Below are 18,502 nucleotides of genomic sequence, written 5' to 3' on the forward strand. Positions count from 1 at the left end.
TTCATCTGTAAAATGGCTTTATTCAGATTTTTGATATTTTATGTATCATGGATTTTTGCATTGATTTTGATTTTTTTAAATATCCCATTAGGGACTTCCCTGGCAGTCCAGTGTTTGAGACTTCACCTTCCAATGCAGGGGGTGCAAGTTCGATCCCTGGTGGGGGAGCTAAGATCCCACATGGCTTGCGGCCAAAACACCAAAACATAAAACGGAAGCAATATTGTAACAAATTCAATAAAGACTTTAAAAATGGTCCACATCAAAAAAATCTTAAAAAAAAATCTCGTTAAAATCTTTGATTATTGAGATTTTTGGAGTCCCTTAAATTGTGCACTTGCCTTATCCTTGCTCTGATCCTGGGGGCTGCCAGCAAGACCCAAGTCAGAACAGCCTTCTATTCTCCAACCCCCCCACCCCGGGGTGTTGCTACCCTCTCCCAACCTTCAGCCCACTTGCTGACCTCCTGGGTCAGGGAGGCCTAACATGCTAGAGTGGCCCAGGCCACCATCCCAGAGAGAAAGGCTGCTGTGATCTCCCAAGCAGCCTGATTAACATGCGGAAAGATGCAAATTGAGGCAATCCTGCTGTTTTAGAAGAACTTAATATGTTTTTTTAAAAGATAGGGTGAAAAGGCAGAAATTGCAGAAAATTATATATTGCGGGAGCTGTTTTATCATCTCTGCAGTTGATTCCAGAGATGCTTCTGGTTTGGGAAAGGCATATCATGTGTTCAGAAAGCCCCACTCTCAGGCTGAGAATGTCAAACAGCAGGACCTCTGACCCTCAGCCAGAATTTGCTGCTCCCTAATCCTGCTGGTCCAGTGCATTTTATTGCCTCTTCCCTAGCCTCTTCCTGGGGTCACATGTATATCAAGGGTTGATTCATTCATTAACCCTTATTTAAGGGGAACAGTTGAAGCATAGTAAATAGGACTATTGACATAACCCAGAGGCACCTTCAAAAGCAAGTCCCCAAGCAGCTCCATGCTCCTTGTCTCATGGGCTCCCCATGGGCCACACACCCATTAGGGAGGAAGCTTGCCTTGGTTATAGCCTAGAAAGCTCTCTGAAGTTCTGTCTTATGCCCACGGATTTGGCAATGGCCCCGTACAGTTTATCATAATGGGCTTTTGGCGAATGTTTCTGGGTCTGGGTGGCGTTAGGGAAGGCAGATCAGGTTGAAGAACAAAATAAGCTCCCAGCAATGCCTCCCACATATTTGCCATGGGGGTGGGGTCGGGGAATGAGATGTGGCTCACTGGCGGATGTTACCAGTTAGATGAATTTCAGAGTCAGTCTTTTTTTTTTTTTTAGCTAGCTTGCATAGAGGAGACTTTTCTAAAATGGATTTCACAATTCTCTGACTTCTCAAACTGAGGCTACAGAACATAATTAAACTTATCTTGATGATTCGGGGTCATCATTTTGAATCTCAGTTATTAATCTTTGGAGCCAGACTGTCTTGTTTCAATCCAAGCTTCTCCTCTTACTAAGCTTTGTAGCTTCAGGAAAGGGTATTAACTTCTCTGTGCCTCAGTCTCCTCAGCTTTAAAATGGGAATAACGATTGTAGTTATCGTAGATAAACACAAGTTGAACATTGGCAATTCCATATGGGTCAGCCCGGGAGTAGATGGCACTCGGCGAGTGTTGGCTTCTATTCTTTTAGCTGTTCTATGCTGGGCACTGTGGACTGGTACTTAACATATATCATCTCCCTTGGTCTTCCCAACAGTCTCACAGCGGGCATTATTACTCCATTTTTCAAGAGGAGAATACCAAGACTTCGGTTAAATTGCTTGCCCCAGGCTGCTCAGCTAGTAGATGGCAGAGCTGGGGTTCCAACCAGGTGTCTGTGGCTCCTTTGTACAGTTCTGTCTGGCAGGTGCTGTGCTGGGACCATGGCCCTCCCAGTGGAGCACTAAATAGTCCTGGAAGTTAGGGTCTATTAAGTTCTGCATTAATATTTTTCTGATATTCCTACTCCCCTCCCTGATCTTGCAGGGCCCGCAGGGGTTCTCCTAGGAAGGAAAAATAAGAGCTTTGCCTCTGGATTTTGCAGCATCTGTTTTGGTTGTTTCAAATATATGTGTGTATTTTGTAGTCAACCAGTATAGGTGTCATGTGCGGCTTGCCTGTATTCATTCAGGTGAAGGTGTCACACAGGTGACCTCCAAATGTGGGAGAGGTCACTGTGATAACCACCAAGCTATGCCTGGGGAGGCTGGAGGGATCCTGGATTCCCAGACTGTCCCCTGAGCACCAGCCTTCCCCAGATGTCGCCCCTTTCCCAGTATGCTCCCTGTGGCATCAGCACCAAAACCTAAACTGCCCAGCTGAAAAGGACAGTGATGATCATCCTGTCCAGTGCATCACTTTATAGATGAGGAAACAGGCTCAGAGGGCTTGAAGAACTGCTGGGACAAACTAGAACTCAGAGCTTTGCATTCCTTGCTGGGGCTCCTACTCAGCAAAGTCTGGTCTGTTTTCTGATGCTGCTGGTTCCATCCATGGGGAGGAGCCAGGGCCCACTTTATGGGCATGTGATCTGTTCAGTCACACAGGATCTGCTCTTGGTTTAATGCTCTGCTGTTACAGTCTTGAAATCTCTTAATACTCTTTGAACAAAGGACCTCACATTTTCCCTTTTAGTGGGTCCCACAGATTATATAGCCAGTGCCGGGAGGAGCCTACCAGGTCCTAGGCTTCCTCCTCTTTCTAGGCCTTGGGATGGAACTCCCCAGGGAGGCATTTGAAGTGCTCCCTCCATCCAGCATGAGATGGGATTGGGACTTTCTCCCGGGGAAAGATAGTGACTGCTGGGGATGGACTTAGAAGGCTAGAGATCTTTCTGGGAGGGTGTGAGGGAAACCCCTGAAGTCTAACTGCCTTTGTTGCCACCACTGTGTGATCTTGGATGACCTCTAAAAACCTCAGTTTCCTCATCTGTAAACTGGGGAGACTAGAGGAGTTACTTCATACTGTTATAATGAGGATTTAGTGAAATAATGTATGTAAAGAGAAGGCTTAACACAGCACCTGGCATTGAGTAAGTGCTCGATAAATCAGCCATTCTCTATTCCAGGTCTGAAGTCCTAGATTTCTCAGGAGGCTCTCAGATTCCTGGGGCTTCTAGGCCTTGGAAGCCCCCAATCCGGCCTCCTTGTCCCTCTCAGGTGGGTGATGCTGAGGGACATGATAAAAGCCATCAGTACCGGGCTTTCCTGGTGGCGCAGTGGTTGAGAGTCCGCCTGCCGATGCAGGGGACACGGGTTCGTGCCCCGGTCCGGGAGGATCCCACATGCCGCGGAGCGGCTGGGCCCGTGAGCCATGGCCGCTGGGCCTGCGCGTCCAGAGCCTGTGCTCCGCAATGGGAGAGGCCACAACAGTGAGAGGCCTGCGTACCGCAAAAAAAAAAAAAAAAAAAGCCATCATTACCTGGGCACCTCCGTGTGCTGGCCACTGTGCCCCAGCACTGCCCCTCAGGGCCTCCCTTCAGGAGACCCTCTCAGCCCAGGCTAACCCGAGTCCAGCCCTGACCCGAGTCAGAAGAAATCAGCGACTCTAAAGATACAGGGAAGCAGGCCTTGTGAACTATAGTGTGCTCTGTGCTGGAAGAGGCATGACTTTGAAATTATGTTGAGTTCATACATGTTGAATTTCTGCTCCACCAGTTGCCAGCTGGTGATCTTGGGCAGGTTACCTAGCTTCTCCAACCCCCAGCGTCCTCATTTGTAAAAAGTAACAAAGGATTTTGAGGGCTAAATATGATAAGGCTGTAAAACACTGAGTTCAGTGACAGGCCCACACAGATGGTATCTAATACATGTTTGTTGAATGAATGAATGAGCAAGTGAATGGAGGGATGCTCTGTTTGCTGTTGTCAGATGTCCTTGAGGGAAGGCATATGAGGTGGTAGAGGTGGGAGTGGGGCAGGGACAGAGACCATACACAGTGGGTGGGGGGAGGGGAGAAATATCCAAATCATCATAACTTGTACACACACAGTACTTAGTGTGTGCAATATACTGTTCTCAGCGCTGTACTCAATTAACTCATTTTATCCTCACAAGCCTATGAGGTAGGCCTTGCCTGTACCCCCATTTTACAGATGAGGAAACTGAGCACAGAGAGGGTGAGTAACTTGCCCTAGGTCACACAGCTAGTAAGGGGATGGAATGGAAGCAGGCAGCCTGGCTCCAGAGACCATATTCTTAACCATTATATTGTACCCACTGCCCCAACCTTTGACCATGTCCTTCAAGCTGTGAGAGGTTGCATCTTCATCCCTGCCACCATTTTGGTCCTCACTGGGCTGTAGGACACTGATCTCCAGAGACCCTCTTCGCCACTGAGAGGAAGCGGGCAGCATGAGAGAGCTGGGTGGCTTGCTTCCTGCCTTGCTTCCCTCAAGGGCCAGGCCAGGCCCCAGGGACTATTGACAGAGCCTTGAGCTCTGGCCAGTTGACAGCTGTTTTGTCAGGATGCAGAGCTTTCAGGTTGAAGAGACAACACGGGGATGGGCAAAGAGGAGGACATGGGGGCATCTCTGCCCAGTGCCCAGCTGGGTGCAGCGAGCTGAGGGGCTAGGAGCCGTGTGAGAGGAGAGATCAACCGATTCTCACTAGGCCTGGTACATTCCTTATGCTCTTGGGTTGAGTGTTAGGTCTGGGTCAGCCAAAGCCGTGAACTAGTCAGGGGAGTCAGAAACCCAGGGCTCTGTTTGATAAACTTGTAGGGGTTGCTCCCTGCTCTGAGCTTTAGGCTCCTCAGCTGTAAAATGGGGGGGTCATGGTCCAGCTCTAGCTACCTCAGAGTTAGATGAGCCTCTTGTGAGTCAGTGCATGTGAAAGTGATACTTAAACTTGAATGTCCTCTAGGAACCATACAGTCCTGTAAGGGAATGAGGCGATGTGGCCAGCGAGGGCTTGGGGTTAGGGCTTGGGGTTAGGTGACCAAGCTCAGAGTGGCTTGAGTTAGTCATTGCACCTCTCTCTGAGCCGCTCAGTACAATAGTGATGATACCTCGTGCATGAACCTTGACCGAGTGGGTGATGTGCCTGCCTGCACTCTGCTCCAGACTTCGCACACTTGATCTCATTCAGCCCTCACCACAGCCCTTTGAAGTGTGTACTGCAATCAGACCCATGTTACAGAGGGGAAACTGAGGCTCTGAGAGGTTACCTCCCTGGCCTGGTCACACAGCTACAAAGTGGTAGAGCCAGGATTCAAACTGGGTCAGCCGGCTCCAGAATCCACCTGCTTCACTGCCCGGCTTGCTCCTCCAGACCTGCCGGGTGGGGTTGTTTGAAGATGAAATGAGACCCTCCAAAGTGTTAGCTCAGGGCCTGGCACGTGGTGCGGGGCAGTGTGAGCTGCTCTCCTTTCTAACTGGCTTGGGGCCCAGAATCCCCAGGCCCTGGGGCCGTGTCCCCATAGGGACAGGGCCCCCCTCCAGCCTTCTGTGCCTCACACCCCTCTTCTCCCTCCTTCCCACCAGGATGTCGCCACAATGCAGTTCTGTGCCAACAAGCTGGACAAGAAGGATTTCTTTGGGAAGTCTGACCCCTTCTTGGTGTTCTACAGAAGCAACGAGGACGGAACGTGAGTTCTCCGGCAATGCTTCCCCCCCACTTCTCGGGGCATGGGCTTTGTGGGGAGGGATGGACCGTGGTGACTTGCCGGGCGGGGGTGGCTTGGACCATCTCCTCCTGCTGCTGCCCTGAGGCCCCTGCTCTAGAGAGGGCAGGGGCTCTGGGTGGAAGTCAGGGGCTCCAAGGTAGTACCCTGGCCGCACAGATGGGGCTGGTGGGGGATAAGGGGCAGACTGCAAGCCCACAGTGCCATTCTGAGGGTCATTACTAAATGGCTGGCACTGGGCATGTCAGAGATGGAGGGAGCGGGCAAAAACAGGGCTAGGGCAGGAATGAGGGGCCCCTCTGATAGTCCATTCCTTCTTCCACATGCATCAGTCCACATCTCTAAGCCTTGTCCTCACTCACCCACAGCCTTCCTAACACCCCACTACACATATTCCCCCCACTACTTCCTACTCAGCCTGGCAAATCTGGACCCCTTTCCCCCAGGCTTCATTCAAAATCCCTCCCATCTTTGAAGCCTCCATTTCCTTCTCTCCTCTCCCTAATCTGGAAGCCACCCACAATATGATGGAAAGACACACAACTCGTTGGGCAATGTAGGAAGTCAGTGATGTACACAGAGGGACAGGTTCTAGGTTGAGGGTCTTGGGACGTAAGCCTCTTTTCCAACTCACTCTGTGACCCTAGACAAGTATGCCCCCTCTCTGGGCCTGTTTTCTCATCAGTAAAATGATCTGGTTAGATTAGGTGGTCTCCATGGTCTCTAAGCACCACAGCTCTGGAAGGCTGCAGCTGCTTAGCTGGGATTCTGCAGAATGAGGAAGCGACGGGGCCAGGGAGGTTAATTAGAGAAACGCTGCTGGAGAAGGGAACTAGGAAGAAGGTTTTGAAGGAGAGGGAAAAAATGGGTCCACGGGGGTTTGGGGTTTGGGGGTGGGGGGAGGAGCAGGGAAGAATAACAGGCTGGAGAAACAGTGTGTGCAAAGCAAGTGTGCCCTGAACAGAGGGCAGGGAGGCCTCGCTAAGTCCCCTAGAATCTGAAATTCTGGGTGTGTGTGTGTGTGTGTGTGTGTGTGTGTGTGTGTGTGTTGGGAGGCAGGGCAGCAGCAGGGAGGAGGTATGTTTCAGTCGAAGGGAAAACTGATTTTTAAACTAAGGTACAAAACAAGGGAAATTAGGTACGATGATTTGCATAACAAAAGGATCTTTTGTCTCACCGTAGGACTCTTAGCAGAATTTCTTTAAATAATTCTTGTTGACTTTGACTTGATTGAGGGAGGGAGGAAAAGGTCTGAGTAATGTTCTGGGCGCCCATGGAAATGTCCATGCAAGTCCCCTCCAGAAAGGAGGGCAGGGGCTGCCCCAGGGCCCGTCTCAGCGGCGAGGGCTGACTGGCCAGCAGGAGGGAGGGATCTGGGTTGTGGAACAGGAGATGGACATGTTGCAGAGTGTTTGCCAATGATTATTCTAGCAGAGCGGTGTGTAGGTTGGGTGGGGAGGGGGCGGGGGAGAGGGAGAGACTCGTGACTGACGCGGTGAACAGGTGGGAGGTGCTGCGCCAGGCGAGCTGTGGAAATGCAGGGGAGGAGGCAGGGAGAGGAGGACATGGGCAAAAGGGCAGGGCAAGACCTGGCTCTGAGGAACTTGGGTGGGGACCGCCCACCGCCCCCTCCCTGGCAGACGAGCTGCAGGGAACCCAGACTGTTGAAAATGGCAAAGGAGCTGGTCAGATGGGGCAGGCGATGGGGGTTTATTTGGGGGCGAGTTTCACTTGAAGCATGGGCTGGATCTGTCTGGGGTGAGGGGTCACCAAGGGCAGCTGGGGAAACCGATCCAGAGGGACCACAGGGAGTGAAATGCCACGCCAGGAGGGAAAAGGGCAGGAAGCATCCACAGAGCACCCATGCTCCTGGCACTGCACATACCTTGTCTTCCTCAATCAGAATCACTGGTCTGGGAGCAAGAATGTGGTGATGGAGAGCCAGGCTCGGCCAGTCGCTGCCAATCATTAACTCTGTAATTTTAGGCAAGTGTCTAACTGAATGGAACTTTATGTGATGGTGGAGATGTTCTGTATCTCACTGTCCCTTATGGTCGCCATCAGCCACGTATGGCTGCTGAGCCCTTGAAAGGGACTAGTGTGACAGAGGAACTGAATTCTTTATGTCATTTCATTTTAGTTAATTTAAATGTAAATAGCCACGTGAGGCTAGTGGCTACCATTCTGGACAGTGGGGCCCTACCCTCTGCGGTTCAGTTTCTTGGTGTGTGTGATGGGGAGAATCATAACACCTCCCTCCCAGGGAAGCCGTGAGGATTAAATGAGCTAATTCGGGTTATTAGAACAGGGTCTGGCAGCGTTAGTTACGGTTCTTTGGGAAGCTCAGTCACTTGCCCAGGGCTGCACAGCTGGAGGTAGTGGTCCTGGGGCCGGAGCCCATATTCTGTCTGACCCCGTTGGTTCACACCCCCACCCCACGGCCACGTCCCGAGTGTGTGTTGAAATGAATTGAGTTGAGCTGGGAGATGACTGCAGGGACCATTTCCACACTAGGGCCTCGTCCCCCACGGCAAGTACATCAGGGGATCGAGGGGCCTGTGGATTTAGTGATGGCAAAGGGGTGGGGGGCCTTGGGGGAGTTTAAAGAAAGTGGTTTCAGGCAAGAGTCTGAAGCAGAAAACAGACCACACAGGGCTCAGGAAGAAAGACCTAGGGGGGAAATGAGGCTAATAGCTTAGAAGACTTGGTCAGGCAGTTTGGCTGGCAAGCGAGAGGAGCTAGAGAAGACAGTCGTTCCAAAGAGGTGGGGAGACGGGGAGGGTCCACAGCAGGTCTGTGCGCCTGTTCCAGGTGGGAGGTTAGGGCTTCTGCAGGGTGCGAACCTCCCTCCCTTCACCACCAGTTGCTCCTCCTGATTCTCCCTCCTGCCCCCTCCCCCAGTCCAGGCTCCTCTTCCTGCCAGACCTACTGCCCCAGCCATGGGCAGCTGTGGCCCCTCCTTTCCCTGTCCCCATTCCTGTCCCCATCACCAGCTCTGGAGTGTGTGGGGAGGTCTCCCACATGTACCTCACACTCCAGTGGGTGGGCGAGAAGGAGCACAGAAGAGAAACGCTGAGCCATGGTGACAGGAATGACATTTTGACTTGAAAATTGCCAGGGAAGAAATGGCACAGGCTGTGTGGGTATGGGCGGGGCCCAGGCACCTTCCTGGATGACCTTTCCAAGCCAGGAGGTAGCTGGGGTGGATGCTGGGAAATCTCATGGGGACAGCCCCTGCCCTGAGCTCCACTCTGGCTTCCAGCTGCCCCTCCACGTGGCAGGGCAGGCTTCCAGGGCGGGGCCAGTCAGGCACGGCATGGGGAGTGGGCAGGGGCGCTGGATTGGGGCCCAGCTGGGATTAAGCCAATTCTGCACTTTTAGTTTGCAAAGCAAGCTCATGGATTCAGACTACAAGAGCTGAAAGGGTCTTAGAGATCATCTAAGCCAGGGGCTTTAATTTCACTGGCTTGAAATGCCAGCGAGAGCTATGGAAACTCTCCTCTGAGAAATACATTTATTCATTAGTTCATTCTGAAAAAAATATTACATTCACCTTACTAAGTGCCAGGTGCTATTCTGGGCACTAGAGATATACCAGTGAACAAGGAAGACAAACCCTTGCCCTTATGGAGCTTACATTTTAGTGACAGACTATGAAAGAAATAAGGAGAAAGGTAGACCATGTCAAATGTCAAATGGTAACAGATGGGATGGAAAAAGCAGTATGGAAAGGGACTAGGAGATCTCAGAGTCAGGGGACCAGGGGGCTATAAATTTTAGATAATGGTTCTCAGGGCGGGTGCTCATGTCAAAGAGATGACAGTTGAGCAAAACCTGAAGGAAGGGAGGAGGTGAGCCGTTAACATGGAAATTTGGGAGAGAGTCCTTCAGACAGGGGAACAGCACGCACATGAAACTCAGGCACCCAGTTCCACTGACGATTTCAAGGGTTCACAGACCCCTAAAGCCCATTCCCAGATCCTTCCATGGATCTCAGATGAAGAAAGTCTAATAGTGGCCAACTCCCTGGGTTTATAGGCAAGGAAATAGAGGCCGAGAGGGGGACAACCTTGCTCAAGGTCACACAGAGAACGGGGGCCAGAACCACATCTCCTGACACTCCTACCTGGTGCAGGAATGCTTTCTGTAGTGTTATCAAGAAATGGCTGTCTAGGAATAAAGACGCAGATGTAGAGAATGGACTTGAGGACACAGGGAGGGGGAAGGGTAAGCTGTGACAAAGTGAGAGAGTGACATGGACATACATACACTATCGAACGTAAAATAGATAGCTAGTGGGAAGCAGCTGCATAGCACAGGGAGATCAGCTGGGTGCTTTGTGACCACCTAGAGGGGTGGGATAGGGAGGGTGGGAGGGAGGTGCAAGAGGGAGGAGATATGGGGATATATGTATATGTATAGCTGATTCACTTTGTTATACAGCAGAAACTAACACACCATTGTAAAGCAATTATACTCCAATAAAAATGTTAAGAAAATAAAATAAAATAAAATAAACTGAAGTTTATACAAAGATAAAAAAAAAAAAAGGAATGGGGCTTCCCTGGTGGCGCAGTGGTTGAGAGTCCGCCTGCCGATGCAGGGGACACGGGTTCGTGCCCCGGTCTGGGAAGATCCCACATGCCGCGGAGCGGCTGGGCCCGTGAGCCATGGCCGCTGAGCCTGCGCTCCGCAACGGGAGAGGCCACAACAGTGAGATGCCCGCGTACTGCAAAAAAAAAAAAAAAAAAGGAATGGCTGTCTAGCTTCTGCCTGGATGCTGCTAGTGACAGGCAGCTCATCACCTCACGAAGCCATTGTTTCTACTGTCTGGCAACTGCAGAGATTAACAAGCCAGCCCCTCTGGTGATCTGAATTCTGCCTCCCTTGGAGTCAGGACTGACAGACATCCCTCTCTTCTTTGCCAGGTTCACCATCTGCCACAAGACTGAGGTCATGAAGAACACCCTAAACCCAGTCTGGCAAACTTTCTCCATTCCTGTGAGAGCCCTCTGCAACGGGGACTATGATCGGTGAGATGAGAAAATGTCCCCTGTCCCCAAGCACAGGTGCGGGTGGCACGGTCACGTTGATGAGGGCCATCCCATCAGTACGAGCGATCCGATCAGAGCCTCCTGGAGCTGCGTGCTCGTGGCCCTGCACAGGGTGGAACTGGGGATCCCTCTGGCTCCCTGCCCTTCCCTCACCACACCCCGCCTTTTTTCCTCCCAGTCTGACGTTCCCATTGGTGGAAGCCCTCCCAGGTTGGGGGGATGGGAGGTACCAAGGATTTCAGAGGAGCCCTGGTGGGTGTTGGGCTCCCTGCCTGGAGCTTAGTAGCTGGTCTTTTCATTGTGCCCAGTGAGGGGCAGGTGGGGGCCAGATGGCGGCTCTAGATGCATGTAGAGGTGACCTGGTCCCCGGCAGCCCCAACTCCTGGCTGAGACTCTGGGGAGTGAGGATCCCAGGATATGTGCTGCCAGATGAGTTGCCATAAATGGGGGTGAGGGATGCAGTGCAAACAGCTCATGGAATTTTTTGACGCTACAAAGCCTACTCATAATACACCCCACCATTGTTTGAGTGTAGATTGTTGAGTATAGATACCAGATACCTAGTTTCCAATCCTGGCCCTGTGATGAAAAAAGCACTCTCAACCTGAGCAAACTTTGACCTGTCTGAGCCTCAGTTCTCTTATCTGTAAACTGGGTACCTAAACATCCACCTACCTTGTAGGGCTGCTTTGAAGCTCACAACCTACATGCTAAGGCTCTGGTATGCAGAGCATTTCTGCATTTCATCCACAAACGTTTATTGATGCCCTACCATGTGACAGGCACTGCACTAAATGCTGGGAAGTCAGGAGGAAACAAAACACACAGTCTTCACCCTTCACCCAACCTCTTGGAGTTTACATGCTAGTGAGGGAGGCAGACATTAATCCAATAATTGCACAAAGAAACATATAATTACAGATTGTGGCAAGTGCAGGGGGGAGAGGGGACACGTAGGATGGGAGCTGTAACACGGTATTGGTCTGTGTTAAGTCACAAGAACCTAGCCTGGTTTCCTGGTGGTTGCTATAGCAGGTGGGCGAGCTGGCAGGGGCTTCTCGGGCAGGGCTGTCCAGGCAGCCCTGAGGAAGCTGGGCCTCTGCTGGCCACTCCGACGGGAGCCCTAGCGTGTCAGAACAGATACCTCAGGGCATCCTGGATGGTGGCATTAGCATGGGCTCCCTGGCACTCTGTTCACAGTGGCTGCTGACAGGGTATGTGCGGTGGGGTGAGGGAACAGGAATGAGCAGACGGATGGCCTCCAGGCACCCCTGTCTCCCTCCCTATTAGGCTGCTGAGCCAGGAGATGAAGTGGCTTCTTTTCCTGCCTCTCGGCTGGGACAGAAAAGCCACAGTCTGTTCCATAGGTGGTCATTGAGCACCTAGATGTGCTCAGCACTGCGCCTCCAGCTGTGTGGCATTCAAGGGGATGTAGCCGCATTTCCATCTTCAGGGGGCTTACAGGGAGCTCAGATGTGCACACGTATATTTTAGATAGCTAAATAGTTGTGCAAAATGAGACTGGAAACAAAAATAGGCATTTCAGCCAAACAAACCCCTGTTCCGTGTCTAGCCAGATCCTGGGGCTTCTGGAGTGGTGGGGAATGGGAGGGGTTGAAGCAATAGGGTCTAAAGGAGGCTCAGGACAGGGTGGAAGGTTGTGGGGGGGCGTTAGTTCCTGGGGACAAGGGATGTAGGAAAAATGGTTGGGATAGAGTGGAAGGGAGCGGAAATTCAAGGTTGGGGGATGGAAGAACATGGCAGCTCCAGTCTCATAGGGGTGGAAGGAATTGGGATTTTTGACCGCACTGCCTAGAGGTTTCGTGGGGTGTCCAGCTGACCCCCCACAACCCGCATCCCAGGGAAGGCCTCCTAGGGCCTCAGAACCCAGCCTTGTAAGGAGGGCAGCCCAGCTCAGAGGCCTGGGCTCTCCGTTCAGCCATCGGAGGAGCTGCGGGTGTGGGGGGAAGGTGCAGGCTTTGAGGAAAGCCCAGGTGGGCTCCCATCCCCCTCCCAGGCTGAGCCCTGGACTGGTTTCCCTCCAGGATGGCTGGGCAGCTTGGCCCCTCCTCCAAAGCCAGGGACAGATTAACTGTGATGTGACTGACAGTGGTGCTAATGGAGATGTCAGGTGTGTTACACTGGCCTGGTGAGCGAGCAGGCCTGCCCCCTGCTGAGCCCTAGGGTCACCCACATACCCAACAGCCACTCAGGAGGTGCAGGCATTTGGGAGGCCCCCGTAGGGCAGGAGAGGGTGGGCCTTGTTCAGGAAAACAAGGCCGATTTCCTCTACTTCCGAGGCACCTCTTGAAGCCTCACAGTACACATTGGGTTTAATCCAGCAGCCCTGTCTTCCAGGCCAGCAGGGCACCAGACACCGTGTTGGGTGCTGTGGACACAGTGAGCTCTCAGACCCAAGTCTCCTTCTGAGGCTGCTCCCAGGCCAAGGTGGGAGACATGGGTCATAATAATAACAGCAAAGCCTCCTGTGGCACTTCTGAGGTAATTGATGTATGTGAACTAATTTAATCCCCCCAACAATTAGTACCTCTTCTGAAAAAGGTACAAATACTATCCACATCTCGTAGATAAGGAAACTGAGGCCCAGAGAGGTTAAGTAACTCACCCAGGGTCTTACTGCCAATAGCACCAGAATCTGGACCCAAGCAGGCTGGCTCTAGGATCTATGTTCTTAAACTCCAGCGCTCTGCTGATGAATGGTCAAGGTGTGGGGTGAGTGGGGTGGGACACTTGGAGGACAGCTCTAGGAGAGTTTGCTCAGGGGCTTGAGCAGGTCTGCTTCGAGATAGGAGGTAGAAGGAAGACTCAAAAGGCCTTGACAGCTGCCTGGATATGGGAGTGAAGGCGACGTAGAGATTATTAGGGTTTGGAGTTTGGAGGATGAGAGACAATGGTACCACTAGTGGAAATGGGAAGTGTGACAGGGAGCCAGAGTGTGTGGCTATGGGACAGGTACAGTGGTGTTCTTCCCAGGGGAGAGGAGAACAGAGGTCTGGGAGTCCCCAGGAGGGCAGCTGGCCGAGGTCAGGAGTAGGGGGATGTCAGAGAGATAAGAAGGGACCAGAGGGCTTCCCTGGTGGCGCAGTGGTTGAGAGTCCGCCTGCCGATGCAGGAGACACGGGTTTGTGCCCCGGTCCGGGAAGATCCCACATGCTGAGGAGCGGCTGGGCCCGTGAGCCATGGCCGCTGAGCCTGCGCGTCCGGAGCCTGTGCTCCGCAACGGGAGAGGCCACAACAGTGAGAGGCCCGCGTACCATAAAAAAAAAAAAAAAAAAAAAAGAAAGGACCAGGGGGAGGGCAGCCATAGTCAGGGAGCTGAGAGGAGAGAGTTCAAACAGAAATATCAACTACTATTGTGAAAAAGAGGGCCACGGGGTGAGAACCAGGGATCTGCTGAGAAAGGGCAGTTTTCTTGGAATGATGGGGGTGGAAACGAGTTAATCTTATTAAGCTTTACTGAGTCTTTAGGACATGGGCCAAATTGTGTCCTTATTGGTTTAAATACAGTATCTTATTTTGTGAGTTTAAATTTCACAATAACCCTAGAAGGTGGGTACTAGTGACATGCCCATTTCACAGATGGGGAAACGGAGGACCACAGATTATGTCACTTGCCAGGGCAAGGAGAAGGTGCATGTCCCTTCTCCAGAAGTCACTTCTGGGCTGGCCCTCTAATTTGGGGTTCCCCTGGTTTAGGGTGCCCCTGCCTTTGCTGTGTTTCCAGTCCACACAAGACCAAACCCAAGCGACCCAGCTAAGCAGAACCTGAGTCAGAGGAAGTGGACTCAGGGACAGAATTAGTCTAGCCCTCCAGTGGGGTGAAGTGGAGTGAAGGGTGATGAAGGCACTTCTCCTGCCTTCCCTGAAGTCCCCCTGCTCTGTCCTTGAATATTCTGCGACTTGAGGATTTGTCCCTGTTAAACCAAATTCCTCTGGGTCGGGCTGCTATCGCTCACTCACACCATCATGGTGAATAAGTAGGTTTTAAAAGGGTGTTAAGGGTACTGGGTCTTCACCTGGAGAGGGGAGAGGGTTCCCAGGAGCTGGGGGGCTGTCACATCACCCAAACTTCGGCCCCCTGGATTGAACCAGTTGCTTCTCCTTTGAACCCCACCACACCCTGAGCACCGGGAGGGGCTGGGCCCAATACTATGGCCTCAGTTAGGAGTGTCTTATCCCTGGTTCACACATGCACAAGCTTAACTCAGACACAGGAGCCACAGTCAGTGCAGCACAGCTGGGGTTGCACAGCACCTCTGCCATCAAGCCTCACTGCCCTGGGCCTGTGAGGCTCGATGCTCTTCTTCCTCCCAGCAGCTTCTCAGAGTAATGGACTGACTCAGTTAGTTTAGGGTGAACCCCTCAAGGCCTGTCAGCTCTCAGGACTTGTAAGCATCAGGGAAACATACCTTTTCCTGTTTTTCCTGCCTGGGAGAGGAAGAGGCTCATTAGGAGCAGACCTGCAGCTCGGCTCAGGCTATGGACAGAGCTGCTTGGTGTGCTGGGGGGCAAGCCTGGCGTCTTTGCCAGCGTCCCCCATCCTTGCTGGCCTGCTGAGGCTCACACACCCCGCTCTGTCACTCCTGCCCAACGCGTTCAGAGACCCACAGGACACTGGCTCCCTGCCAAGAACTGCTACTGACCAGCTGTGTCTGGTTTCTGCCATTGCCTTCCCCTGCCTCTGGGCACCTCCTTCTTCCCCAGTTCTGGAGATTTCGGTCTCCGAGCTAATCTGACTCCCTGCAGCCATCCCTGGAGACTTAGCTGTGACTGCTACTGAGGTGAGTTGGCACAGGAATCTCATACTCAGTGGTCTCAACCTCAGCTGCAAGTTCAAATCCCCTGAGGAGCTTTAAAAAATTTTTTTTGATTTATTTATTTATTTATTTATTTAGGCTGTGTTGGGTCTTCATTTCTGTGCGAGGGCTTTCTCTAGTTGTGGCGAGCGGGGACCACTCTTCATCGTGGTGTGCGGGCCTCTCACTGTTGCAGCCTTTCGTCGCGGAGCACAAGCTCCAGACGCGCAGGCTCAGTAGTTGTGGCTCACGGGCCCAGTTGCTCCGTGGCATGTGGGATCTTCCCAGACCAGGGATCAAACCCGTGTCCCCTGCATTGGCAGGCAGATTCTCAACACTGTGCCACCAGGGAAGCCCCCCTGAGGAGCTTTTAACAATTCCCCTGCACAGGCTGCACCCCCAGACCAATTGATTCTGAATCTCTGGGGTGAGGCATCAGCATCAGGATTGCTAAAGCTCCCCGGGGGATCTGATGTGTAACCAAGTTTGAAAACCAGTAATTTCATCTAGAGAGGTTAGTGGCTCTGGAAGCACATTAGAATCAGCCAGTGGACTTTTAAAAACTACATGTACCTGAGCCCTATCCAGACCAATTAAATCATGCCTTTTGGCAGTGAGATTTAAAAAAAATTCTCCCCAGTGATTTTTTTGGCGGTGGCTATGACTGGGGTCCTCCTATAGCCTCTGAACATGTTGGCTGTCACTGATCTAGTCACCTGAGGGACTGGTGTTGGTGGTCCGAAGAGAGGCACTCCTTGCTGGGGTCCCTGAAGGTCCCCTGCAGAGCTGGGGGGCTCTGGGGAAGGACTGGGAGACTTCAGCATTGTGGGGCAGGGTCCTGGCTCAGACCCGCACCAGCTGTGTGACCCTGGGCAAGTCACTGGGCGCCCTTAAGGCTCAGTTTCCCCATCTGAAAATGAGGGGCTGGAGGTCATCCCTCCAGAACATGCACACCAGAACCACTTGGGAAGCCTTTCAACCTAGATTCCTGGACCCTGTCCAGAGCTGCCAAGAACTGGACCTGGGGGTCTGTGTGTCTGAAAAGCTCCCTGGTGATCTGCCAAGTAGCCAGGCTAGGATGCCACCAAGGTCACTTTCAGCCTTGTCATTCCAGGAATTGGAAGTTGCAGAGCCCAGGTACCCAGGCTCAGGTCCCTGATTTAAGTAAATTCCATGTGAAAAACTATGCCACGGCTTCCCTGGTGGTGCAGTGGTTGAGAATCCGCCTGCCAGTGCAGGGGACAGGGGTTCGATCCCTGGTCTGGGAAGATCCTGCATGCCGCAGAGCACCTAAGCCTGTGTGCCACAACTACTGAGCCTGTGCTCTAGAGCCCGCGAGCCACAACTACTGAGCCCACGTGCCACAATTACTGAAGCCCATGTGCTTAGAGCCCATGCTCCGCAACAAGAGAAGCCACTGCAATGAGAAGCCCGTGCACCACAATGAAGAGTAGCCCCTGCTCGCCGCAACCAGAGAAAAGCACGCATGCAGCAATGAAGACACAATGCAGCCAGAAACAATAAATAAATAAAATAAAATAATAAAATAAAATAATTTATTTTAAAAAACAAAAAAAGACAAAAAACAAACAAATAAAACTATCCCAGGTGTGGCCCAAATGCTAAAGTGGAGAAGAGGCTTTTTTAAATTAATTTCTTTTTGGCTGTGTTGTGTCACCATTGTGGTGCACGTGCTTCTCACTGTGGTGGCTTCTCTTGTTGCAGAGCACGGGCTCTAGGCATGCGGGCTTCAGTAGTTGTGGCTTGCGGGCTTTAGAGAGCAGGCTCAGCAGTTGTGGCAATGGGCTTAGTTGCTCCGTGGCAGGTGGGATCTTCCCAGACCAGGGATCGAACCCATGTCCCCTGCATTGGCAGACGGATTTCCAGCCACTGCGCCACCAGGGAAGCCCAGGAGGCATTTTTATAGAGATCCAACACATGCCAGGCAGTTTTACCAACTTGTCTCCACAGCTATTCTGTAAGGCTGTTATTATCCCTACTTTAAAATGGTTTTGTGGCTCAGAGAGGTTAAGCGACATCTCCAGGTCCCCGTGCAAAGGGCCCAGCATCCAAGTCCACACCCCAGCCACTTTCCACTCTTTCCAGATCACCAGCCTACCTTCAGAGGCCTAGATTTTATTTTTCTTTCCATAATAATTCTCCTCAGAGAGACATAGTTTTCTGTTTTTCACCAAAATTTAAAGGATTTCTCTAAATGGTGGGCTTCTATGCCTTCCCCATTTTATATTTTGGTAACAAAAATCCAGTTGCTGCCCAGCGTACTGGGCATCCCTTCATTTCCTGAACAGTTTCTACCCTTGATGCAGGAGAATCCGCATCCCACCCCCATGCCCCATGGAGGCTCATCTGAAGGGAGACAGCGCCCCCTTCTGGGGGTTCTGGAACTCCAAGGCCGACTCCCTGCAGACTTAAGGAGATGGGCCGCGGCCATGGGCCAAATGATGAGATATTCATAGAACACAGGCCTGGGCAGCCGCCTCTGTGTGCCCCATTTAGAACTGAAGGCTGGAGACCCAGCTCCCCCATGCCTCTTCCACCTCTCCAGACCCTGACCCTGCAGAGGGACCCTGACATCTGCCCCATCCCTGGGCATCCCTGGAGGACTGCTGGTACCAAGGGTTAACCTGCAACCCTCCACCTCCCTCCTCTGCCTCTGGTCTGCTAGCCTGTTGCCATAGAAACAGGCTAAAAATAAAATGGGCTCCCAAAGCCCAGCCCCAAGCTCAGGAGTCAAAACAAACTAATTAAAGCAGCCAGGCTAAAATGTGAAGATAATTACACCCTCACTCAGGAGCCAGTCTGGCATGGAAAAGCTCAGCAAGCCATCCTGAGTCAGGACCCCTGGGTCCATCCCTGACATGCGGGGTAGCTCTCCCCCACTCAGACTCCTCGGACCCCAGGGTCCCACCAGGAGAGCCCACCCTTCTTAGGCCTTGGATCTAGGGAGCACCACACTCACTCTAATGGC

The 18,502-nt window shown here is 52.2% G+C and overlaps 1 protein-coding gene across 2 annotated transcripts in view; it reads left to right on the plus strand.

Moving 5' to 3' along the window:
- CPNE5 (copine 5) overlaps positions 1-18,502 on the plus strand; it is a 91,434-nt gene that overhangs the window by 54,139 nt on the left and 18,793 nt on the right. For both annotated transcript variants that reach the window (XM_060109866.1, XM_060109867.1), the window contains 2 exons: positions 5,503-5,606; positions 10,571-10,675. In XM_060109866.1, coding sequence (XP_059965849.1) covers positions 5,503-5,606; positions 10,571-10,675 — 209 coding nt within the window. The remainder of the gene's footprint in view (positions 1-5,502; positions 5,607-10,570; positions 10,676-18,502) is intronic.

This window comes from Mesoplodon densirostris, chromosome 10 (genome assembly GCF_025265405.1).
Source record: "Mesoplodon densirostris isolate mMesDen1 chromosome 10, mMesDen1 primary haplotype, whole genome shotgun sequence".
In the NCBI taxonomy this organism is placed as follows: Eukaryota; Metazoa; Chordata; class Mammalia; order Artiodactyla; family Ziphiidae; genus Mesoplodon; species Mesoplodon densirostris.